Source organism: Trachinotus anak, unplaced genomic scaffold (genome assembly GCF_046630095.1).
Source record: "Trachinotus anak isolate AG129_WGS33_773 ecotype Australia unplaced genomic scaffold, CSIRO_AGI_Tana_v1 ptg000008l, whole genome shotgun sequence".
Lineage (NCBI taxonomy): Eukaryota > Metazoa > Chordata > Actinopteri > Carangiformes > Carangidae > Trachinotus > Trachinotus anak.
In genome coordinates this window covers 18,133,186-18,160,200 of record NW_027273859.1, presented here as the reverse complement: position 1 = coordinate 18,160,200, position 27,015 = coordinate 18,133,186, and the positions used below count along the sequence as shown (strand labels likewise).

Sequence of the window (27,015 nt, the reverse complement as noted above, 5' to 3'; positions counted from 1 at the left end):
CAACCCTTGCTTGCACATGAAAATCTGAGATGGAGTAAATAAGTTCGAAAATCTGACTGAAAATCAGTCGAGCTTAAAAGCTGTCTTTCTTATTGCTTTTAGTGTGTAAACTGTGACTATCTAATGTGCATATGTGTGGATTTATGTGTTTGTATGACTTGTGCACAAAGTGTGTGTGTGTGTGTGTGTGTGTGTGTGTTCTCTCTTATCAGAACATTAGTTGATGAATAGTTCCACCTGGACAACACAGAACTGAAGCCGTGTTCATAACTGAGTGTTGTGTAAATGGTCGTTGCTTGGTGGCTTGGTTGTGTTGTTAGAGCTCTGCCAAAGCTGTTTACTCTGCCTGAAGTGTGTGTAATAGTGTGTGTGTGTGTGTGTGTGTGTGTGTTTCTCTCTGTGTGTTCCAAGAGAAGGAGATATTCTGCTTTTATAAAACATTGTTAAGAGCAAGGTAAATGACAAATAAACAGGTTCCATCCAGTCATCGTCTATAACATCAAAGTGTTCAGGAGGACAGGTCCGTTCACTTACCAGAGCGGAGCGTAAACCAATCATCAGAGCACTCTCTGTTCATTAAAGCTCACACAGAAAATGTTAAAACCTTGTTAGACCCATTTTCATACTACATTTCTCTAACATGTACTCAGCGACCCCCAACAAAACTAAGATGTGCTATCATCTGATGTACATCTGTGCCCACCTGTTTTTTGTGTGCCTGGGAGTATGCGTATGTGGATATACATGAAGTTCAATTGTGTGTAATTGTGTGTTTGTGCCTCTATAGTATTTGAATATGAAGCAGCGTTAATGGCTGGTAGCGTTTGTAGACATATAGATATAGAGAGAGCCTTGTCAATACTGTGGACCAACCATCTGTGCTCACTGCCGACTCCTTAGTTAAGTGCTATTTATATCAGCATTTACTGAGTATGTTTATCTGCACCATATACTGAGCCTGGTTCATGGAAGATGTCTTTTTTTAAAACAAAATCAATAATTTTGTCAATTACTGTGGTCACTTAATCTATGTAGCTCATTTTTATGACAAGAACAGTACTTGTTTTACCACTAGGTGGCAGTGGTGTCTTTCTGAGTTGCACAGATTGCATAGACGTGTTCTGCAATGTGTCTCACACTCATAAAGTGGTGGTTATCAGATGCATCTTGATTTTTCTTCCCCAAATTTAAATCATTATAAAAACGGTGACCATGGTAATATGCTATGGATTAGCAGCTTATACTGCCATTTTGGATCTTTGTGTTATGCCTGAACTTTATACAAACTCTAAATACTGAAAAAGATGACATTATTAGGAATTATATAACATTAATAGGACAAATTTTACTCCTGTTTAATAGTGAGGAATTTATGAACAAGATCATTGCATCTTTGTTGTTATTGGTTGAATCATCTCTAACAGAAAAATGATCTTTGTTGATAATAAAATTTAAATTTTTCAGATAGGCTGTTGATTTAAAAAAAAATAATAATTATGGTGTCAATATTTTTGAGCACCTTGATTTAATGCTGAATGTACAGTTTCTGACTTGACATTCTTGCTACCTATAAATTTAACCCCAGTCGAACAGGACTAGGTTCATTATTTTTGTGTCTCAGTCCTCTGTTTCCTGCAGATGGCAGTAGAGTAGCCAAAAATTAAATATCAATCATAATCATTGAGTTAGAGTTTGTGTTTATTCGAATTGTTGCACGCGCCTGTGGGCTGCATTCCTGTTCACAAGAGATGAAAACAAGAACTGATAGTGTAACCCTCAGGCTGTAAGTTATGTATTGGTTTCCAATTTCTGAATTCAGTGCTGACTGCTTCTGTCTTAAAGTAAAATCATTTGGTTTAAATGTTCAGTTTCTTATATAGTAAACTGAGCAAGGGTGACATGGGGTTGAGGATGTTTGCATACTTCTTGTCCTCATGTTTTCTGTTGAGTTTTCATGTGGGATTTATGTGGTTTTAAGGTAGAGGAAAGACGGCCGGATTCCCAGTTTTCTTAAGGGAACTGTTCTCTTTTGTTGTTCTTTCTTGACCACATGTGATATGCAGACCGTGGTAATAGGATTAGTTTAACCACTTTGACAAAGCTCCTACCATGAAAGCATTAGATGTGCCTATTAAACTTGCTGTAACTTACTTTGAGTGCTGGACACACAGTCACATTTTAGCACATGAAAGTATTTGTTTTTTTGCTTGTTGGTGCACACGTTTCTGTGTGTGACCTCATCTACATACATGTACACAAGAAATGATCAAATTACTCTTTTACTCTTTCTGCTGGTCTTCCTCCTTCCTTCTGTGACATAAAAGCACAGCTAAAAAATGGACTCTGAAGCATCAGTACTCCTAACTAACCCTAATACTAACCCCAGGACATGTATGACAAAAGTATTATCAGTCTACGGGTGTGATGAGGAATTTATTCTTCCTCATGAGAGCTAGAGTTGAATGCATTTTCTTCAGCTGCTTTCTATCCCTTGGACCCATACCTTTCCTGAACAAAAGACAGGTGTTCACTGACTGATGTCATCCTCTTGTTACGTAGGACTACATCATTGATGACATATAAATATTCTCCCTGCTTTCAAGATGATAGGGCTGTGGTAATGCTTTTGTGTCTCTGGTTACATGTGTTGTGTTTTTTCAGTGTTTATCACTCTTCGTTTGAAGTTATTACTTCTTGGAGCAACAACCAGGGAAAAAGCTAATGTTGTGTCCTACTCTTTATTGTCTGATGCTGTGTTTACACCTGATTCCCAATAGACAACTGCAGAGAAGTATATAAAATTGTGAAATATATTTCAATGCAGGATAATGCTTGAAAGCAAGCTTCTGCAATAATGTTACTGTGTCATTACATTTTCTCATGCATGCATATGAATATTTATAATCAGCCTAAAATGGTACATGCATACTATGTGCTCACCAAACATGTTTCTTTTTTATTGTTCTTCATTTTTTGTGTTTTTTCACTTGGTTGATTGGTGGCTTATTGCGATCCTCCAATCTATAAGATACGAACATGACCAATACACATACACAGCATTCAAAGGTGGAGTAGCTTGCTTATACACCTGCCTGGTGGAGTGCTACGATGCTGTCCCGGCTCCACACTTTCCACACCTTTTTTTTATAGGTGGTAACACACTGGTGATTCCATTTCATAGTCAGCAAGGCAGTGTTGATGTTTTTTTATGTGAAAGCACATAAGTACATAAAAACCAAATAACCTATGGTGTATTGGGATAATAAGACAAACAAAACCATTCTGTTGAGGTGGATGTACAGTAATAATAAGTCTCTGAAGAGAGTGCTGAACTGAGTTTAGTTGGTTCGTGCAATTCATGACTGTAGTAAATAAAATTTGAGACCATGGGGGAAAGATACACATTGTAGTCTAATACTGTTTCTTCTGTTTTTAAGGCTCTGTGCAGGGCATAAAAAATGTAGGGCTGGCGCAAAGTGGCCTTAAAAACAGTGTCAGATTTTGTAACACGTTTTAGCCTTAGTTGCTTTCATCAGTTTTTTAAAAATACAGAAAAGGTTTGCGCTCGCTAGTGCTTCTGTTGGTGTGCAGACTTTAGAAATTAAACACCAAAATATTTATACATGCATTAGATAAATATACACCATAAATAAATTAGAAATTATAAAGATGCAAATCACACACCTATCTCTGATAAAATGAAATGTTAAAACAATTGAGGCAATTAAAAAAATACTTTGTCTGTACAGTTCAGTAAGCTGACAATGTGGTTTATTTAGTGTTAGACTGTGGATGAATATCTCAGATTCATTTGATAAATATCATTTTTAAAATAGCTTGCTACAATTCATAGTAAAATTAATTTTGTCCTTCTTTCCCTTCAGTTCACTCCCACACATTATATTCTCAATTTTAATAATGTTACTAAGTGCCAATACATTTTTAACCCTTTACTGTAGTTCTAACTCTTGCCAAAAAAACACAAGCTTTTCAGTTAATTCTTGGTTATTTCAGTTTATTGCAGAGCCACGCAATGAAAGTCATCTTTGCGCTCCAGATCACTGGTATGCTTTAGCTGTTGGTTTTAGGTTACTGCACCAGTTGAGTGATTGACACTTTAGACGACTGTTAGGATTGCTGAGGGATACAAGTCCCACCCTTAAAGGAATTACTACAACCAAAACAACCCCTCCCACTCCAGACATACTCAAACCGCAGCTGGGGAAACAGAGAGATAGAGAGAGAATAGGAGAGTCGTGTAAGTCAGAGAGAGGGACACAGTAGTAAAAGGACAGAGAAAAACTGACAGAGGTAAAGAGGGAGGGGAGAAAAGGAACGTGGGAGGAGATCTTATTCCTACCAGCCAGGAAAAAAAACACAGGGACTTGAAAGAGAGAAGCAGAGTGAGAAAGAGTAACAGAGTGAGTGCATGGCTGGATTAGGAAAGAGGAAGATCACACGCTGATCTGGCAAGAAAGATAAGTGCAAGTGAGCAAAGAGAGAGAGAGAGAGAGAGAGCAGGGTAAAGAACCATCTACTGTCAAATGATCTGAGCTCGAGGAGGATCAGCAGTGTGACACACTGTTGGATGGAGGGTTTGATTTGAGCAAACTCAGGTTTGCTCTCAAAGCAGCTCGGCAGACCTGACCACTCCACCGGACTGAAGCTTCCACTGGATCGCTTTAAAACCAGTGAGGACTGTGGTCAGACCACAACGGAGGGCTGGTCAGTGGGCTCCAGGTGGCCCAGAGGGTGTGTGTGTGCGCGTGTGTGTGCAGTGTACACATGTAGTGTGTGTGGATGTGGAAGGACAAGCCAGACCATGAGTATTATTCTTAAACCACGGTCGCGCTCTACCAGCTCATTGAAGAACTCGGAGGGAATATGGTAAATAGACTGGGAACTTTGTTCTGCTGGCAGCTTTTCAATGTCAATCCTGTTGTGTGTGTTGCTCTATTGTTCTCCATCTGCCTGCTTGTTGCTTTCTGAAATACTTAACCTCTGCCTTACTAGCTTTGTCAGAGGTTTTTTTTCCTTTTCGTTTCTTGTCCTGTTGATTTGATAAACTCTGTATTTGTTGATCTGTCAACTGTTTTCTGAATGCCTTCATTCTTCTTCTCTGATCAAAACTTCCTTGGTTCACTGCAATACTCTCTGTACCCTGTCTATTTGTCAGTTTGTGTTTTTTGTGTCAGTTCTTCTGGGCTAATCATGTTCTCAAGTTAGGAGATTAGACTTCTGTGTATATTACACCTCATCAGAATAACGCAGTAACGACATGACACTTGGTGTTATTGTAATGAACCTAGTGTCTTAACCTCAGTTTGCTTTTAAGAGAACTCACTGTCTATTCAGCTTGTCAATTTGTTGAAAAGACAAGGTTGTAAAACAGCAGAGACATCATTCATTGAGGAATGTGAGTCACTTCGTACACTCTCCTGTCTGCACATGGCTCCAGCTTAATGCAGGGTGCAGGGTGCAGTGCCCGGAGCACAACTCACCCTGGCCTCCCCTTATGTCTCCTCCCCCCTCCTGTCTCAACTTGTCTTTCCCTGTCAACACTCATTGCTTGGTAAGAAACTTTCCTGGAAGTTAATATTCACAGTTTTTCCTGGCGTGGTCCTCTCAGGCAGAGTTGTAAAACAGACCAGAACAACCCTGGACAAATACACAATGTCCATGTGGTGGTTGTGGCAATGGGAAGGTTGCTCCGCAACATGTGTTTGAACCCTGTCAGACCTCCCTGCAGGGTTCACAGTGTTCGCACGTTGTCAGTTTATTAATCTGCTCTACATTGTCCCCAGCAGGAAATGACGCTTGTGTGTAATGAAGACATATTAATTAGGTCTTTGAGGGTCGTAGTTTCTCAGAGTAGTGCTGATGACAGACAGTACGTGATGTGGTTTGATACAGAGAGGGTGTAAAAGCATAGTGTGGTTAAACATAAACCTGATATTAGAGTTAGAACTGAGTGCAGAATGTAGCTTTTTCTCATGTGAAAAGCTAAGAATCTGGCAATGTTAGGTTCGTATGAGCCATCTTTTTGAATGGCTACCAAAAGCAGTGCTCAGCTGGACAAAGCATACCGCCTGCTCCATCTGTCCTGCCCTCCTCTCTTCTGTTATTTACTGTTTTATCAAGGCTTCTCTCTCTAATTCTCATCATTGCTTTGTCTTTCATAGTTGTTATCTCTGTAGTTGAGATTCAAAGTAGATTTGTGACTGTTAGTGTCACTTAAAAAAACAGAATTGTAGGTGATAATTCAGTTTGTGTTGTCTTGTGGGTGTGTTTCTGCAGCGTCTGCATGAGTGTTACCTCCCTCCCTTGATGAGCTAATTCTCATCAAAAACAGTGTCTGTGTGTGTGTTTCTTAGCTCTATGGTTTTGTGTGTGCTTGTGTATTTGAGTAGACAATTCCCTACGTGTGTCTCTGGGTGTATATTTAAGTCACTGACGTAGTCCGGGTGTGTGATATGCCCCCTAGGCTGACCAAACTCAAACAGACCCCACTCCACCCATCCGTGTAAATGCAGGTTTGTATACGGAGACTTTTGAGTATCCATGAGCATGTTAGCTCAGTAAATATAGCTTGACTTTTGGAAAGGTGAAGGATGAGGAGTAGGGAGGATCGGATGTTTGTGAAATCCTGTTAGCTCCACACCTATTGAAGCACCTCTTACTCACCTCAAAACCAGAAGTGATGTGGTGTGCTGAGATAAAGCATGGAGAAGTGGGGAATGTGTGACTTTGAACTCAAGTGTTTGCATCTGGCCTTTGTCAGGCCCACATTGGGCATCTCAGACAGGCAATAAATGTTGAAGGTTACGTGTTATCTGGCCACTCATAGGGCCTGACATAGTTATCTAACATATTTTTCCAGATCTGACCTTTAGTAAGCCAGACCTGAGATGACAAACAGGACTGAAAATAGGTTCATACTTAAGTGGACCTCTATGTATATGGGAGCAGAACTGGTTTGCTTTGCTTTGTGAGGTCATATGACACTGCATTGCCATGGTGATCTCTTTGTATGTGTCGCATGATTGACTGAGTTTTCTGAATGGCACAGTGACAGGGAGCACTAAAGCAATGTCACGACAAAAGTGAAGGATTCACTTTGCTTATACCTGACAGGGCAATAAAAGACTAGAAGGAGGAGAGAGACTGCAAGAGGGAGGGCGAACGTCACAGAGTCATTTTTGACACACAAAACGATGTAGTTTAGTATAAGTTTCTTCCACACAAGGGCTCCTGCCATTTTCCAGTGCTGTCTTCTTTGCATTTGTGTCCTGTATGTTAATTAGAAGCTGCATTTTGAAATTTTTTAGCCAATGTAGCATTAGATCTTTTTTAATGTATCTACCACAGACCAATTCTTGTAGCATTTGCTGCCTGGTGGGTGTTAATTTCACTTAGTGTACAGTATGTGTGTATTTGGGCGCTTCCGTTCATGAGTGAACGTGTGACTAAGAAGGGGTGTGTGTGAGTATGAGCCAACAGAGAGGACATGTTTCAGTTATCCGCGAGTGGTCAGCCACTTATCTACTCGGCCTTACTGCCCCGCGGGTGCAGGCCTCTTCACAAATTGTTTTTCTGTTACCTCTGTCACATGTATAATGTTATCGGGAGGTTGGATATAGTTTTGACCTGCTGACTTTTCATACTACGGTAGGTGGCAAGGGCAGTGTTCAGAATTAGACGTTTATGAGCATTACCATGTTGCATTATGGTGTTATTTTTGCTTGTTTTTTTTTTTTAGGCCAGTTTAGTAAAGGGAGTGTTTTACAGTGGAACTGAATTAGTCACATGAGCACAATGATGAATTGAATTTTCAACACATTGACTGTGCCTTTGCTCACTCTAAGCTACACTTATTGCACCTTAAGCTGGGATACATCTCATGAAAAATACCCCTTTAAAATCTCTGAGTGAGTTGGGCATTGTTGCATTGTTTCAAATCAATGAACAGCACTGCTTTATGCTCATACTGGATTTTTCATGTTTTCCAGTTATTTGATTTGCTGTCTTAGTCAGGAACAGACATTGTACTGTCACAACATACAGTATTATGATATTGCGGTATATCCTAATTGCACCTACAACTGAGCTTTAAATCAGTATAATGCCATCTTGATATCAAACTTTTGTTATTGTGATATTGTTACAGCTTAAATGTTTTTTTTCTGATCTTAAAGGCTGCATTTCAGGAAAGTAATACAATTATGTGAATGTAATGTTTATAGAGCTGGGTATTGTTCAAAGCTTTTTGATAGCTCTGCCAATATGGTATCTGAGTTTCAGGATCGATACCAAAATAAAACCTTTTTTTCTGTACCTTAGTACAAGGAATTTAATGTAATTCTTGTACAAAACCCTGTTTTTCATTAAGCAAAATACACCAAATGTCTCACTCTCAGTATTTAATGATGTATTAACACAAGTAGCTGCACAAGAACTTTTCAGTAATAGAAACTAACACAAGTTAAGACTAGGACTCCAACCAGACACAATGAAATCAAATGTTGAGGGTCAGCACCTAGCTTGACTTATCTGTTATATGGACGACAGATACCTCTACATGCATATTATTATACATTATATTATATGTATTCACATACTGTGACTTACCATTGTGATTGTTCTGTCAAAGACGCTATAGACACTAGTCACCATTCTAAAAACATTATCACATGATCAATGTGGTGTTAAAAATATTGTAATGGCTCACTACTAGTTGGTGAGTTAGTGAGTTTATTGATGTAAATATCATAATACTGAATATATAAAACAACTTTGATCAACTTGATCAAATAAAATCATTAAGTTTATCAGTGGTGATAAAGCCATGACATGTGGTGGTTTGACCTGACAACATATTTTGTTCAGTCAATCAACATGAAAGACAATCTATTTCCTCAGTTGTCTCTGGTGAGATTCATTATTCCCTTTTGAAAACACATTGGCAGTTGGACTAGGTATGTTTTCTAAATACTAACTAATACTGTACCTTTATTTGATTTGCTGGGACACCACCTTTTTCAATGGCATGGTGTCGTTACAATATACTTTTAAAGTTATCAGTGAGCTCATATGAGCATGTAAAGCAGAGATCTTGGATCTGTAACATCACCAGGCCAATCTAGCTTTTCCATGAGGTGCCATATGCATGTATTAAATCTGTCACTGTGCCCACTCTGCCATCTGTGTGTGTCACCTTTGGTCTCTTTCTTCTTTTCTTAAGTCATGGGTTGCTGTTTTGCATTTAGAACACGGTCAAGGATACCTCATACATGTTGAGGACCACATGCTGACACTCCTACATGCATCCTCACAATCCTTAAAAAGAGACATTTGAATTCTCACACCCACACAGACACAGGTCTTACATGCCTCTCCTTGTCCTTCCTCCATTACATGCTCCCTTCTGTATCCTCACAGCCCTCTAAAATAAAACGAGTGTCGTCTTTCCTCTGTCTGCTTCAACACACAGCTCTGCTCTGATCTACACTACTCCACAGATGGTGTTTGGTGTTTTTCATAGTTTTTGTAATTCTCTCCTCAGTTTTATCCCAGTTTTACTTAAGGTGAATCATTCTTTAGATGTTCTACTAAACCCAGCAAAATTCTGCACTTCTTTGCACTTTAGAAATGGACAAAAACATCATGTTTGCATTGGGTATTGTGTCCTTGTATTGTTGGATGTTATCTGGTACACAAACTATGAATGATTGTTGGAAAACAGAGCCTCACTATGCAGCCTTGTGCTGATTATCAAAGACGCTTATGCCCTGACCTCTTTCTCCAGTACGTCTCCTCACATCAACTCCTGCAGTGTTTGTAATTACTCGAATGACCCAGGGCTGAAAATGAATGAGTCATTGATCTATGCAATTTAGTGTGTGTGTGTGTGTGTGTGTGTGTGTGTGTGTGTGTGTGTGTGTATGTGTGTGTATGTGTGTGTGTGTGTGTGTGTGAGAAAGAGAGAGAGAGACAGAAAGAGAGAGAGCGAGACAGACAGATGAAGAAAGAGATATTGGAGTAATAGAAAACCAAAGACAGAGAGAGTCAGAGAGGATGAAGCGTTGCAGTGTCCTTAGGCATGTATTGTATCAGTTTCCTACAGTGTAAAGTCACAAGCCACAACTCATCAGTCTTTGTACCATTAGAACTAAATTTCCTGTGTATAAGCGTAGCTCTGCTCTTTCACAGTTGATTTGAAAAGTTTTCTGTCAACAAACAATCCCCTTTTTTTCTGCAGCCCAACATCAAGCATGAAACTCTACTCCTGTGGGAAACCATTCCCCTGCAAGCCATCCTCTTGTTTGCTTGTGTATCTGCAGGCTATTGCGGCTAAACAAACTTAACTTTGTATGCCTTTCAGGGCATTGTGCTACTTTTATCTTAGTTTATTTGTCTTGTTTGCATTTTCCAGGGAACCATCTTTAGAAACCAGGCTCATATTGAGCTTTGATCACAGCAAAGTTTCTAAGTCTAGAAGGTCTAACCAGAAAAAATGCTTGCTGTCATTTCTGACAGGAATTAAATAGTTAAGTCAATTTATTGAAGTTTATAGCCTAAAGGCCTAGAGGGTTTTGCGGTTTTTGGAAAATACACACCTCCTGCAGATGGAAATAAACTGTGATGGCTAATATCATCATTTTAATCACCACAGTAGGAGTTAGATCAGGTGCGATAGTTGCATTCAATTACATGTGGTTATGTGTACATTTGAAATATTTCCTATAGGATGAACATATGATTACAAGATTTCAATATAACTGAATAATTAATAATTGCATAGCTCACACGGTCTCTTGCATTGCAGTTTATGGATGTCACTGAAATAAAATGTTCCTGACTTCTCTAAATAACTACATTGATCCAGATTAATTTTGAGCCTTGACCATAGGTATAAATATTAGATAGATGCAAGTGTAAACTGTGTCATTTGTTGCTCTAGCACAAAAATTGACAGAAAGAATAGGTGGATGATGAACAGAAGTTGAGGGCAACTGTTTGCAGTGATATTCAGCAGATGGGATATCTGGAGCAGCCAAATATTTCCTTCCTTGCCAGTTATATCTCAGTACAGGATCACTCCCTTTTTGGGTAAACTGTGGTTTCCCATTGTCTCGGCCTCTAAGTAATGCTGGATTTATCTCAACAATAATCCTCTTGTGACTTCTACTCGTGCTTCTTGTTGATTCTCACAACATAATCATAGGGGTGTTGACATTTTTCTTTTCCTCCCTCCATGATGTCAGCTTTGGTGCAATACCTCAGGAAGCTAGTTGCAAAGATTGTTTGTGTCATTCCCCAAAAAGGGTGTGTGTGTGTGGAGTCACAATGCACACACACAAACACACATACTGTGAGGGGATTTATGCTGTGTGTCTGACAGGAAATAAATAGTCAAGCCTACGCTGACTGAGAATCAGCGTAGGCTGTGACGTCAGAGTGAGTGTGATAATTAATCAGTTGTTAAACATATGCTTGGTTTTATATTTCAGCACTTTCGCTATCTCTCTGTCATCTTTGTCTCTTTTGTGTTCGCAAACATGATGTCCATGCTCGTACACATTTATCACACAAAACCTCAGGAGAACAGACTGACCTGTTCTTGCAATGACAACATACTGTATAAGTCACTTGTGTGAGTCCAGGCTTTTTCACCTGTGGTAAATGTAACAGATGAATCGCTTGATGTGTTAAGAGGGTGTGAATCAGAGGTTGTGTATGAGTGTTTGTCTGTATGTGTGAAAATAAACCTGCTTTAGAGTGGCATGGTTTTGATCTAGGACTAAACATAAAAGGGCATACAGAGAGGACTCAGGGACAGAGATCGGGGTGATGTGTGTAAGATAAGACAAACACAACTGAGGAAAAAAGTTGCTGGAGTCATTGTAACTCACATATTACCTCTCTGTCTGTGTCTGTGTGTTTTCCAAAGACCTAGTTAGAGAAGGGGATGAGGACAATACGATTGCCCTTCCCTCAGTCATCAGGCAGACAGCCAAAATATCTCATTCCACAACTAAAGCTCGTACTCACTCAGCTCCTGCTAACCAGAAAGATCACAGAGAGATAGGGCAGCATTTTAGTCAATTATTTGTTGTGGAAACTATGCCTGACATGTCCTGTGTACTGTTGTGGTTGTGTCAGGTTTTGTTCAGATGGATGAACAGAGATAACCTATTGTTTTTGATGTGAAAAGTAACTGCACTTGAAACGTAGAAAGTACTCTCATTGCTCTTTCTTTCAGGCACTTGCATTTAGAATTATTGATGTTTCTCTTTTTGGATGGTTTATGCTGGAGTTAATCCGGAGATATCATGTTGACTATGTTAAAATGCAGCATTCTGGCTCCTAAGACAAGGTATCCTAAAGAATGCTTGCTAGACTGCATGTGCGTTGAATGGATATTAATGACACACTGACTCTAACAGATGGATGGGACATGAAAAGACAGAGCCCGTCCGTAATTCATGCTTGTAGCTCGAGGTGTTCAAGGCTGAGTCTTGGACTGTGTCAGCGATATGGCCTTCGGGGAGGAAACGTGACCTCTTCCTCTTAAATCTCTCATTCACAAAACCATGAACACAATCTCCCCTTCTCACAATCTACAAACCAAACCTGCTAAACATAATTTAAAGTGATAATATCCTGCACCTGTCAGGTCAGTGAATCATCTTTTACTGAGAATGTGAAATACCCCGAAGAACACGTACAAGCTCAAGATGGAAAACAGGAAGGGGACTGATAGCAGCATTAGTCATTTCTCATTGTGTAATGACAAGGAATGTTTTAGTTGGATGTTTTAGTTCAGCATTGGAATCTGCTTTCTACACTTTATAAACACAAGTATATGTACACTTGCACTGTTCCTTCTGTTCTTAGGATATTTTCTGTTCTTCCACGTGCATAAACACCTGCAACAGCTGGCAAACCCTAACATGGTGTCCTTTACTGGTTAAGGCATGGATAATATTGGATTAAATATGTGGCTATTTCCATAGTAAGGATGATGATGATTACAAATCTGTATTACGCATCCCTCTGAGGGGAATCCCCCCCTGACCTTAGCATCCACACCAGAGGGGATTATGGGATTGCTTGGTAGCCCTAGCAATGAGGCAGATATCCCTGGTGACAGGCATTAGTCATCACCTGAGCGAACAATCACCTAGGAGACTAAGGAGCTCATCGTGACATTGCAGTGGGAAATGGTGTCAGTGGTTTAGAAACACCATTCAGCTGTGAGTCAGTGGCATTGTTAGAGCAGAGGTATTCCCCGTGGCCCTGTGCACAGTTTAAGCAAAGCATATCACTTGTGGTTGTATGTAGATGGCTTTGAATATTGCTGCATTAGTTCTAACTGTTTGTGATGTGCCAATTAGCCTGCCACCAGTTATAATCATCCAATAATCAGCCAGATAATGAGTGACTGGCTCATTCTAATTTTAATAAATCAAAGTTATGAGCAAATTTATGTCAGCCAGAAGTGCATGAGTAGTGTGGAGCCTAGTATAGGGCATGTCATGTTATGCTTTGAATTTCACAGCTCATGACCACTGGGCCAATTTACACCAACATATGGAAATGCATGGCAGAGGCTATGCCCCTGCATTTGAAAAAGACATTGAAATCATGAAGACCTCATGTAATTGACTCTTAAGCATTAGTGTTATTGTTCAACATGGTCACCAGTGTTGCTTGACCTGTCGTATATCATCAAAGTAATGTTTACATTCTGCACTAACACATTTTCTCTGTTTATATTACTGAATGAAAAAGTGTCAATTCTGCATTGTCATATTCTGATCCTTGTCTCTTTCTTTTTCTCTTCATATGCAGTTTCGATGTGGACAATGGCACATCATCAGGTCGCAGCCCCCTGGACCCAATGGCCAGCCCGGGCTCAGGCCTCATACTGCAGGCCAATTTTGTCCACAGCCAACGGAGAGAGTCGTTCCTCTACCGCTCCGATAGTGACTACGACCTCTCGCCCAAGTCTATGTCCCGAAACTCCTCCATCGCCAGTGACATGTGAGTGCATTATGTTCATTATGCTCCCTCCTGAACCTTCATAAAATCCACCCAAACGCTCCCTATTGTGCTGAATTCTGTTCTACTTTTTTTTTGCCACTCTGAATCTGTGTCATGGCTGGATGTTTATCAGACCAGGTCTTAAAGCTGCCATGCTGATCACTTTGGCCCTGGTGGGATGTGTGCATGACCAACAGCTGACTGTGTAGTGTCACATCTATTCTTAACCACATCCAGTAGCACAAACAAGGTGGCCAGTGACAAAGTATCCACAAGCACAGTTCACGTTTCTCTGATATTCTGCTAAATTGTTGATTATTTCCGTATCACGATAAGGGCAATGGAATGGATGTGTGCACTGCATTTATTGCGTGTTTAGGTTCATTCAGTCATTTGTCTTTTATAATACTAACTCCCAATCACCTTACCACCTTAGTAAGGCACACCCCCTTACATGACAATAACACACTTAAATCAGCTGTCATCCTCTGGATCAGTGTATATGTTGTTAGCCATTTCCCACACTACGGTGGCTATCCAGTTACATTTACTGTACACTTAGTGCTGCAGGAAATACAAATATTGACTAAAAACCTGGCAATTCGATCTAACCGGCAGGACAAGACAAGACCAATAGACAATAGGATAAAAAATATTTCCTGCAGTAACCTTAGACTTCCTCTTTACTGCTGCTCCTTTTTGCTCTGTAGTATTAAACCAACCTTTATTGACCTACACCCACTATCCAGTTACCACGTTAAAAACCGTTATTGCAGTGTTTTCATAAATCCTTTATGCCTTATTCTTTCATATCTTTTTTTTCTGCTGAATTACAAGATTTATAAGAGATAGCTTGCAGGAGGCAACTTGTCTTAACAGACTTCTTTATGTAATGCTTAATAATACAGCTTCATAATAAAGTTAAACTTGTGAAAGAATCAGAGCAGCCTGTTTGTGACCTAAAAGGCTTTAAAAGTTAAGTAAAAGGTGAACAGTTAAAACCCCACTCATTGTCTTGCCCCTTTGTCTTGCGATAGGAGACCTGGAAAGCTTGTGTCTCTTTTGACTTTCATGCCAGACATGTCAGCTCACGTGCCAGTGGGTGTGTGCATGACATGGCCATGGTCTTGTACAACATAGCGGTAGGCAAGCAGCTCGGTGACGCTAACACACTCCTGTCACCTGAGCAAACGTTGACAGTGTTCGCAGTCATAACGTAGCTCAGAGGTCAGCGGGAATCTGACTCAAAGTTTACAGTTAAAATTCCTGGAACATAACTATCTTACGTGTAAAGAGACATGTCCAACAATAACATCCAATCCTGTTACTGAAACCAGAAACTGTTCTGAAACTACTACGCATTGTGAAGTAGAGCCTCAGCTGTTAGCTGATGTGTTGAGTAAACATGTCACTGTGACTGAGTGCATCAGAGGCGCTGAAACTAATCTGATGTGATGACACCCCACCCACCCACCCCCCACCCCCTCCACCCCTTTGACCTTAGCAGATCATGAACACACTCCTCTGTTGTTGAATGTCAATGTACTATAGACCTGCATCTAATATTAAAGCCACTCTGTTTGTTTCTTCCAGTCATGGTGACGATATGATTGTAACGCCATTTGCACAGGTGAGCGCTTGTGCCAGTTTGGTCAACTTGTCTTAATGTTTCATATTGTCTTAAATTCATGAAGACTGTATGATTCAGACTTAATCTTTCATGTCCCCTTCAGGTTCTCGCCAGCTTGAGAACTGTACGAAACAACTTTGGTGCATTAACTAATCTACAGCAAGACAGAGCATCCAATAAGTAAGTTTTTTTTTTTTTTTTTTTTTTTTTTTTTCCAAAACAGAAATGAAAATCTTTCTTAGTGGAAGGAGAGACTTTATTACAGGCAACAACAATATTTGACCACAGACACTTTATGACAAAGATGTTGTACTAAATCAGTGGCAGTGTTTTGGAGCCATTGACATGCTGCACCTGCCTGAGCTTGTGTCCAGTGCTCACTCACAGTTTGGCTTTGCTTGCCCTCTGCTGTTCTTATTGAGTACTACAACAACAGTAGTAAATATATAGTATGTAAAAGTATGGTTTTCATACAATGTGTAGAGATAAGCAAAAAGACTGCTTAGAGACACGTTTTGTTATATTGTCATGTATTTTATCAAACAATAGAATTTTTGGTAAACTACTAATTGCATTGTTTTGGGGAAGGAAATGTCTCAGTGTGTATTTGTTTCAACCATGACAGGAGATCACCCATGTGTAACCCACCACCTATCACCAAGACCACCTTCACAGGTATGTGGACAGTGAGGGTCGGATAATGACTTGTGTCCTCTGTGTGTGTGTGTGTGTGTGTGTGTGTGTGTGTGTGTGTGTGTGTGCGAGAGAGATCTGGGAATCAGGATTAGCTTTTGCATTATACAGTAAGTGTTTAATGTATTTTTCAACAACTGTAACTCCTCCTTGAGACTGGTGTATAACCAGATAGTCAATGACAATATAGTAAAACAAAGTTGTAATATTGTAAAATATGTTTCCACAGGAGACGTTACAACTGTTGACAAATACTGTATGTTAATTAACACTTAAACATGATCTTATATCTGCTTACAGCTGCATTTTGGGTAAATGTTTATGTACTGCTCATAAATTCTAAATAGGGATATTGGCGTTATTGCATTAGCAGTATTGGTAGTAGCAGTAGTAGTCATACCCCCTAACTTAAAACTGGAAGCTAAATGGATAAAAACTGATGGAATGGACGCCACTGTTATGGTGGGAGGCAGCCAAAGAACATTATCATAATATCCAACATGGTCAGAATAAAGATATGGATGACATATTTTGCAGAGAATGAGTTCATTTAGCAAATGAATGGACAAGAGATAAAAGGACAGTATAACTAGTAAACTAAGATCAAATATTTCGCTTTCATTAGCTGTTGTTTTACTATTTTCTACAAAGATTGGATAAGTGTGGCTTTTTGTGGCTGCTGTTGTACAGTACAGTACAATAACAGTTAGAATTTGGAAAGACAGGTGAACATATGCTCACTGTCTGCTCTTATGTGGTACTTAGCCAGCTGACAGTCACATCCACCATTTGACATAAAGCTTTCCATTTAAATCGAACCCAGTTTCTGTACTTAAAGGGTTCGTAAGGGTTTTATAAGAGAGACAAGCCAAAGAATCTTTCATGATGCTCAAGTATTTTGGTTTACACAATTAAGCTGCTAGGTGAGTGCCATGAGGCTCCCAGATTTTAGCAGTTTACCTATAACCACAGATACATCAATACTTTAGAAATTGATTGTCAAGCCCTATATACAGTCATGCTGGACTCTGATGTGCTGTAAACCACTGGACGGACACTGTCCACTGCACTGTCTGTCTGGCCTACTTAAAGGTGAGTTTTTGTTCAGAGGAGGACATGGCACAGACAGTCTTAGATGGCTATAATAGACTTGTCCTTGACAGTCACTTTGCTTTTTTAGCAGTATCAATGGCTCTAACCTAGCTAGTGGTAGCTAGCATAGAGACTATGTAACCTCCACCCATAGAATCACATAAACACAAATTCATGCACATAACATATGGGGATAAAAACATTCTTTTTTTTATTATTACAAGGGCAAAAAAAAAAAAATTAAGTACTCAAATATTAACAGAGACAAATTAACTTTCTTCTACATTTGAAAGAGATCTTTCCAGCCATTCTCCCTAAGAATCACATTCCTGATATATAACCTGCTTATTTATGAGGAACTGGTGACATAGCTAAATTTAGAACATAATCATACTGGTGCACAGCCATTATGGCCCCTGCCATAAACTGGTGACAGCTGTGAGTCATGAAGCATGATTGTTTGAGAATATTGACTACTTGTAATGCAAAGAGTGAGGCAGCGACTAAGTCACCATGCAGAGAAAGACAATAAAGAAGGTGTTATTAATAGTAACTCAGTTAAAAGTGGGATTATATTTAGGCTTCCATGCTCTGTCTCTGCTTTTTAAAGCATTTTCTGGGATCCGTCTCTAACATACTGGTAGGATAAAGAGAATTATTTTAGGGTTACATCTTATAAGATGTACAAGAATTACCAATAGTTCTGTGTGATCCTTCACCTACTGTGGAAGTGAATAGATGCTGGTGAAAACTGAAGAGAGAAACTTTGATTCATAACAAACTATGCTTAATGTATGCAGACAATACTCTTTTTTATCATTTAACATCCCATAAACTCAAATCTAAAATGTAGTGACAGTTTTTTATACATTTGGTTTGTAATCTGGGTATAAAGTTAATTATAATGTGAGTGAGGCCACTACTTTAAATCACTCTACCTCTCTCTCTTTCCTTGGTACAGTGCATGAAAAAAGGTACTTGAGGTACTTAGAGATTATATCAGTTCCCAAATAAATATGATATCTTATTTAAATGGCCGTCTTAACACAGGATTCAAAGAGATGGACAATTGTTTCTCTATCTACATGGGGCAGACTGGACGTGCTTAAAATTAATTTTTGCCAATATTGCCATTTTGTCTTTTTAGAGGAACATTGGGAAACAAAAATCCATACATAAAGCATCAGTTAACACAAGACAAGAATGGGATTAATCAGAGTAAATGTAAACATTGTAAAGTTGGAAAGAGTATTATAAAAATTAATTAAAGTCAGTTATTATGCATACAAGCCAAAATAATAATTGGTTCCAGCCTCTCAAATTTAGGGATTTGTTGCTTGTATTTTATATTGAATATCATCACCCAGTGATTACCTAAATAATCACACAAATAATCATTAGATAAATTATCATGAGAATCTTAAACTGTATTCAAGCTACTTTTACTTTTACTATGCATGATAAAATAAAATTAGGATTATTAAAGTAATGGATATCACAACAGTATTATTGTTTTTTTCTGTAAGTGCATCCACTCCTTTCTCCTCTGCATGTTTCTCCCTTTACCTCCTCCTCCTCCTCTCTCATCTTCTCCCGCTCACAGTCCGACTTCACTGTCGAGCTGTTCCGGTACATAGTTTGGCTGCAGCCCTGCATCTGTGCAGCAGAGTGGCCTCTCCGAGCGCCGGTGTCTGATGTCGCACTAAGCATGAGAAGAATGTCATTGACGTCAGTGCAGTTGCTGTCAGAAAGAGTAGCACCCCAGCCACTGACACCACACCAGGGAGAGAGACAGAGGGAGAAAGGGAGACTGAGAGAAAGAAAGACGGGAGAGACAGAAAGGAGACAAAAGAGGGAGGAGGAAGGATGATCAGAGATCAGTGGAGGAAATGAAGAGTGTGGGAGAGGAAGAGGACTGATGGAAGGAGGGAGGGAGAGATTTGTCAAAGACAATGAAGCAAGAGGGGGGTTATTGTTAAAAATAAGAGGTGACAAAACAGGTTTAGAGATGGTTAGCTGTCATACTTGTACAGTAGGTTGACCTGCATGGAGCAAAAATTATTGGCTGTTCCTAAACCTAGTATACAATATAATATTCTAGGTGATCACTGCAAGTTGTGATAACCCTTTGAAATATTCAGAAGCTAAAAAACTACTCATGCAACCTAGAGCTGTTCCAGAATAAAAGATGAGAGAAATAGCAACAGTTAAACCTAAATGAAGACAACAGTGATATTTTTTCCCAAAGGCTTTACAGTCTAAATGCTGATGATTCGATGATGTGGCATCATGTGAATAAATTTGGTCCTTGTGTATTTTAATCTCCTACTGTTTTCTCTGTCGGTGTGATTGAATTACAGCTTAAGTGACCCCCCCCCCCCCCCCCCCCCCCCGATCACAGATCACATGGCATTAAAAGCCTGTGCTTTCCCAAATTAGTCAAGGCATCAATATTAATTGGCTTCTGACAAGGTGACATTTTCTGTTAACATAGACTGACTTTGAGAGATGCATGTCTTCAATTTCAAATTAAAAGAAAGTGAAGGATACTCAGAGGTAGGGCTTGTCATGCTAAAGCTCTGCCATCTTTACCATATCGCCAACCATCTATTTGTTTACCTGTCTGTTTTGGTGTATTTGTATGCTGAACACATATTAGCATGCATGCACACACAGTACAGGGAGCTCGCAGCTCTGGCTCCCCTCCTCCATCACTCCAGTCCATGTCTTGTCACTTTCCCTTCCCCATCCACAGTGCAGTCCTCTCAGGCTTTAGGTACAGCTTGGGGAGAGCAGCACGTTTGGCTACCAGGGACGCCGAAGCAACAGCAGCCCACCCCCTATACACACAGCATCTATAGGAAACACTACCCAGCACACACACAGCACCGGATTATACCCTTTTCTTCCAGGGATACCATGGATGTTTTTATTGGCAGACAGGCTAAGGAGACAAAATCATGATGTGTTATGGTTAGCATTTCGTCTGGTGTGAGTGTGTATGCATGTGTGTGTCTTGTTTGCATCTGTGTGTGTGTGTGTGAGAGAGAGATGTCTTTGTATTTGTTAACCATGTGAGGATGGTGTGAACAATCTTGTGTGTGTTCCATACTGGGCAGTATTGACATGGATCTTGACTGGTTCTGAACCTCTCATTGGACCCTCTTTTCCACCGTCCCTGTCTTCCCTCCATCCCTCCTATGGCAGACATGGGCCTGCTAAGCAGACTGCTGTTCATCCTGCTACATGACTGGAATTACACCTCTCTTATGAATGATAGAGTAAACCTTATACACCAAGATCACAGAGCGTGATATGTATGTGTGCTGTGTATGGACGATGAGGAGTGAGTCTGTCTGTGTGAGTCTGTCTGGGTGAGATTTCAGTTTTTTTGTCCTGTGGGTTACCTCTGTATTCTCTACTGTGGTTTTCTTACTGTTAACATTCATTGGGACGCCCAGAACTAATTTTGGGGTGGCTGTTTTTGCCACCTATCACCTGCGACTGTCCCTGGGATTGTATGTGACTTACTTTTAAGAGGAGGAATCCAGGATTTGAACTTTAGCGCTGCACTGGAGGTTCCTTTTCTCCAAGGGAATCAGTGAGATTTTCTACAGCTGACCTGTGACTGCTCATCTTTGGGTTAGGCTACAGGACAACAAGGCCCTACCCCCAGGCCCGCACAGCTGGCCCACCTGTCCAGTATGAAGAGTCACCCATGTGTCTACTCGGGGTATCCCAGCTTAGCTGTTTGTGGGGTGGGAGACCCCGGGCCTGGACCGTCCACTAGCCCTCTGAAGCGGGCCCTTACTGACCCCTTGCCCTCCTGTCTTGCCCCTGCAGAGGAGGCCTATCAGAAACTGGCCACTGAGACCCTGGAGGAGCTGGACTGGTGCCTGGACCAGCTGGAGACGCTTCAGACAAGACACTCAGTCAGCGAGATGGCCTCCAACAAGGTAAGAATTACTAAAAAAGTTTACACCAACTTGTTTAAACAAAGTTTCACTCTACAGGTGTTGCAAGAATACACTACATGTGTTATTACTGAAACACACAGAAGCTGCTACCCAGGATTGATTGTGGTTTGTTTTTTTGTGGCTGATGTGAACAGGATGTGCTATTAATCTTCAATTTGAGCATGACATATGTAGTATGTATAAAGTGTAGTGCGATGCAAGAGATTGATGCATAGTATATATACTGATCTTTACCCAAGAATATACTATTATATATGTGATGTATACAGTGTTTGTTAAAGGTTACAGGACTTATTTGTGATTTTCATCCATGACTGGAATGGGCTGTAAACAGCATTGAATTCACAGGTTAACTCCAGATAAGGGAGGTCATTTTTCTAATGAGTTGTTCATAAATGCACAATTTTAGCTGACTTTTTAATCAATCCAAACCTCCACCTACATTCTTATGAATGAAAATATAAAAATACTGAGAAAGAGTGCGTTAGTTATACAATTCCCCTTTAAACTATATACTGTGTGGTCACTCAGCAGCAGAGAAAAAGTGTTTTTTGCTCAAGCTGATGTGCAGCACGAATTTGTAAGAATTACAAGGAATAGGTAGATCAAACACATTATAGATTGTTGATTTGATTGATTTTAATGTGTATAGTGTAATATTAACTACACATTACCTCCTCTGTGTATGGCCTGCCCCTTTGCCATCAAGCCTCTCTCTTTGTTCATTTGTCAAGTGCTTATCAAGCCATCGTAGTTACTATTTGAGCCTGAGGAGCAAGAGTTTGGCTGTCATATGAGCTGTGTATATAATGTGCTTTGACACCTTTTCAGCACTCAGCCATCAAAGCGCACATTGGACTGTTTGTGTTGTATTGCCTATGTATGTTAGTGATAGCATCGTCATGCAGGCAGAGACATGTGCTGTGAGCATGCTCAGTCGCCTCCAGTGCGCGTGTGTATGTATGTGTGTGTGTGGAGGGAAGCTGCTGTGCTGCTCTGAATGCTGATCAGCTCAGGGCTCTGGTGATGTCACACACTGTGATGTCACAAGAGAGAGGATGGACCAAGAAGAGGAGAGGCAGGGAGGACAGACAGACAAAGGAATTACACAAATGCACCCGCTCACCGCTGATGTTTCCACAATCACATGCATGACCAGGACGTCTACCTTATTTAAAAGAGAAAGGATTGAAAAAAAAAAAAAAGATAACCTGTAACATGCACTGCCTCACCATCGCTCACCAGCACAGCTATCTCTGGTTGTCATGGCAACAGCCACAGGCCCAACCAGCTTGCTATCTTGCTCCAGCTACATACACACACACACACACACACACACACACACACACATCATGGGTAATACAGTCACTACATCTCCCACACATAGCCATTACTTTGTGTCTGTATCCTGCAGACTTTCATTTATCAGCACTCAGCATAAGCCTCAATTCATCAATGAAGGAAAGTCTGAGATTAAAAAGAGACAATAAAATGAAGTACATTCCTTGAAGTACATTTGATAAAATTCTAGCAATTTCCTCTGAATGTGTCATGTGCAGTGAGGGTCCTGTGAAAATAACCACCTATGCTAGCACTTTAGTGGTGTCCTTTAGCAGTCACCTCAATCAGATTTTGACATAACCTTGGGAAACAATCCATGTCACCTGAATATCAGCATTCTCAGAGTCACTCTCACTCTCACTCCAGGGGCTACTACAACAGTGGATTAAGCAATGTGACATACCGTTTTGTCCTAAAGTGTCCCACACCAAGGAGATGACATTGTCACTGTTATTATTGTTGTTGCAGCATTCACCTGAAATACATACTGTACAAGAAAATAATTATTTTCAATTCACTATACTACACTTAACTAAGTTGAGCATTTTATTGTGTATTGGTGCTCTAAAACTCATTCTGACATAGTCTTTGAGAGAAAGGCGCCTCTCTTGAGCTGAGTATTGCGCTTAGTGGTTTATCTAGTTTAGGCTGCTCCTGTGGTTACATTTCTACCCTTTGTGTGGGTGTAGGTGGTCTTGGAATCAGCTGGTTGGCTTCCTCTGACTCGGCTTTAGGAACAGTGTGTGCCAGTCAAGTTTGAGTTTGATGCCTCTTCATAGTCTGACCATTTTCATTGGAATGACAAAAGATTTGAGATCATTGGCACTACATTGCATTGAAAGAGTATTTTTTTTAGCTGAGGCAAGATCTCTTAGAGCAAAACCTCTCTGCATTTTGGTTTTTGTCATGATCCAGTTTGTCTAGCTGCTTCTGTGCCAGACAGTGAAAGGTTAAGGTCAAACGTAGATCTCAGTCTTCTTGGCATCATCATTTCAGCAGGACTGATTGCTGTTGCATGAGGAGTGATGCAATAGCTAAACATCAATCTGGGTAGTCTTACCTGCAGCTTTGGGAAGTTTAATGTCTGAAGAGACATCTACAATGACTAAACACATGAAAGGACTTTTCAGTCAACATGGATCCTTGACCTCAGGCCATCTCCAGTCTTGAAGTAGTATGTAGGTGGATACTCGCAGTGCTGTTTTACACCCACCACATGCCTGGATCTTGTCCATTGGCCACGACATGTACTTTGCAACGTGGCTATAGCTTTAATGCTAGACATTAGTGTGTGAGTGTGATTCTTGCAAAATGTTTTGATTGTCCCTCTTTTCTGTGCACATGTTATGGATCCCCACCACAAAGAGAGCGATCTCTCTCACAATAATTTGCATCATTCACTGATGGTGCAGATTCAATTGATGGATTCAGTTTATTTTTGCCAGTCCTTAAGGACATCCTCCTGAACTTGAGACGACACCATATATTTTGCAGTCCAGTGTGTGTGTGTTTTATCCACTGGTGAGTCACCCAGGACATCCACCATCAATACTCGTTCTTTGTTTTCCTTGACTTTTTCCAGGTACACAAGCCTTTTCAATGCATCTGCCTCTGCAAGTTGTTTTTTTTTGGCTATACACAATGTTCATGTCCATGTAGCAATTGGCTTTTTTGGGTTATAAATGCATATGATGAGCTCATGATCAGTGCAGATAATGAAGGGTGACACCCATACAAATGCTTGTGGACTATCTTAATGAAAAGCGTATATTTTTAGTCCCCTGTTTTATAGCAAGTTACATGGTATAGAAAGCAAACCATTTTTCATTTAATGCAACAGCACTTTTCTGATGCCACACAGTGCCATATACATGACAAGGTCTTTAATAGAAGAGTAATGGACTAGCACCTCAGCTGGTTGCAACAGTGCTTTTGATTTCTGAAATGCCTGCTGTAATGTTTTCTTGCAAGAGGGTCTCAGTATCTCACTGGGGGGGAGCAACAGGTTAATAAAACATGGCTTTGTTGTAATAGTTCAGCAATCCCAAAAAACTGCATGACTTGATCTTATTCACATCTGTTGGGAAAGGGGCTTCCTTGGCTTTTTCTTTTTATGAATGGGGTGTGGCATCTCAGCCTTCAATCCAAACCCAAATACTTCACTAAATGAAGGTGGACTTTGTTATTTTGTTATTTGTCCACATCAAATGCTACTCAGATGTAGTACTTGCTTATAGTTAGATAGAATATCAGCACTCCAAAAAGCAGGGCACTTTGTAGTGGCTTTCAGGTTTTGTCTGTGTATTTTGTGCTCAGGTTTTGATGATGCTTTTTGTTTTTTTACTGTGCTCTAATATGTACAGCTATATCCTCAAAAATTAGATTAACTCAAGCCAGGAGACGCCCATCATTCAGTTACAAACTTGTTAGTCTTACACATACAGGTCAAAATCATTGTTCAGTAACTGAACAATTTGCTAGCAGGTTTTTTCTTTTGGGCTTTCTGAGCTATGACTGCTTTCTCGTTAGGCTGTATATCAGTTACCCTACTACACTAATCACAATGGGTCTTTTCAGCTTGATCTATTGTTTTTATCTGTCTTTGAATCTGTATCTTTTTGTCATTATTAGTTTTTTGTATATATATCACACTGGTGTCTTACCCCTTACTATTACTGTTAAGCCGTTTATGATGTTGCCTTCCTACATGCAGATTTCCTTTTCCACATTTTATTTAGATCATGAATGGACAGCAGACTTACTTTTCATAGTCAGCAGTATGCTCATTGAAACAGTCACAGCAATTAGAGTGTTCCTGCTCTCTCTGTGTTCTGTAGAGAGGGGGCGTCTGCCGCCAGAATAAATGTGCAATGTGAGAAAAGAAACAAATGCAACAGGGATCTGGAGGTGTCATGGGCTATATGCAACAGGGAACAGATATTTTTGGTCACTCCGTCGCAGAAGAAATCACACAGCTAAGCTCGGTGTGACACTTTCCAATTTTTACCCAATAGTTTTTGTTCACACTTCTTGGCTAAGCTATCAATATGTGTGTGTATTTGCGTGACAGAGAGAGGGAGTTTGTGTGGACAGAAGGGGTGTCTGTGGGCGTTATATTTGTGTATATGCTCCCGCAGGGAGTAAACCCTGTGTCTGTGAGTATGTGAGTGTGTGTGGTGGGCCTGTGTTGGCCTGCTTGGCTCCGAGTGAATCAAAGCCGCTGGATCTCAGTTAGCTACTGGCCTCATCTGCTCCAGTGTAGCTGTAAATTACTCACAGTGCCAGGCTGGCTGTAGAGGTGGGGTGTAAAGTAAGCAGAGACACATTTGGTCCCTTTTCAATCTGTGTAGCCAATGGACCATCACAGACACAGCACACATGCATGTGCACATGTACACCACTCACACACATAGACCAAGGCGAAGAAAGAAGAGACCTCCTCTTCAATGAACAAGATTCACATATCTCAATGAAACTGTTTCCTATCAAAGCCGTCTCTTCTAAACAGATGTCCAAATGTTATCCTAAAAACATTAATACCTCATGTTGCCCCCATCATAAAGCAGTTAAACCCTGTGTATCAAACTATTTATTGTGCTTATGCTTTATTGTATTTTATACTCCATCATTGCTTTCTGCCTTTCTAAGTTAGATAGAAAGTCATAATCCTACTACAATATTCATCTGTGAAGCTATACTGTCAGAGCTTCTAAAGTACCTCACATCTCAAATCTCAAATCTTGTAACCACAGCTGGGTATCATTTGAAAATTTCCCAAACTAGTGCTGAAATTACACCAGAGTTTTTGTACTAATTCCAAAACAATACATTGTTACTTTGAAAAGTATGAGTTTCTCCACTAAAACACTTTTTTCATTTGACAAATGAAGCCAAAAGTAAAATAAAAAACTGTCTAAAATAATTAATGAAATTGCTTAAACATATTGATTTAAATCAATTTCTGTTTTCTTATAATAAGCTATTATGTATGCGTGTCTGTGGTTTGTGTGCGTGGTGGGGTGGTTGTTTTCAAGCCAGATTCTCTTAGTCACCTTGGAGATTTTTAAGTTTTATTATTTGATGTTTTTATGACCCTTGTAATGATTTGAATGAATTTATTTTTATTGTTGGTTGTCTGACTTGATGGGTTTTGTTTAACCGTAGGTTTGGTATATAAGGTGTGACTCTCAATCTTTATTCTCTTGTTAAGAAATCTCTATGAAACTACCTTATCAA

The 27,015-nt window shown here is 40.0% G+C and overlaps 1 protein-coding gene across 8 annotated transcripts in view; it reads left to right on the top strand.

The window, feature by feature from the left end:
• pde4d (phosphodiesterase 4D, cAMP-specific) overlaps positions 1-27,015 on the top strand; it is a 184,673-nt gene that overhangs the window by 145,075 nt on the left and 12,583 nt on the right. For 7 of the 8 annotated variants that reach the window (XM_071483195.1, XM_071483197.1, XM_071483194.1 and 4 more), the window contains 5 exons: positions 13,855-14,046; positions 15,640-15,676; positions 15,780-15,856; positions 16,302-16,351; positions 21,305-21,417. In XM_071483195.1, coding sequence (XP_071339296.1) covers positions 13,855-14,046; positions 15,640-15,676; positions 15,780-15,856; positions 16,302-16,351; positions 21,305-21,417 — 469 coding nt within the window. Of the gene's footprint in view, positions 1-1,468; positions 4,888-13,854; positions 14,047-15,639; positions 15,677-15,779; positions 15,857-16,301; positions 16,352-21,304; positions 21,418-27,015 lie in introns of those variants that run through there. The other variant, XM_071483200.1, reaches the window with a different exon arrangement.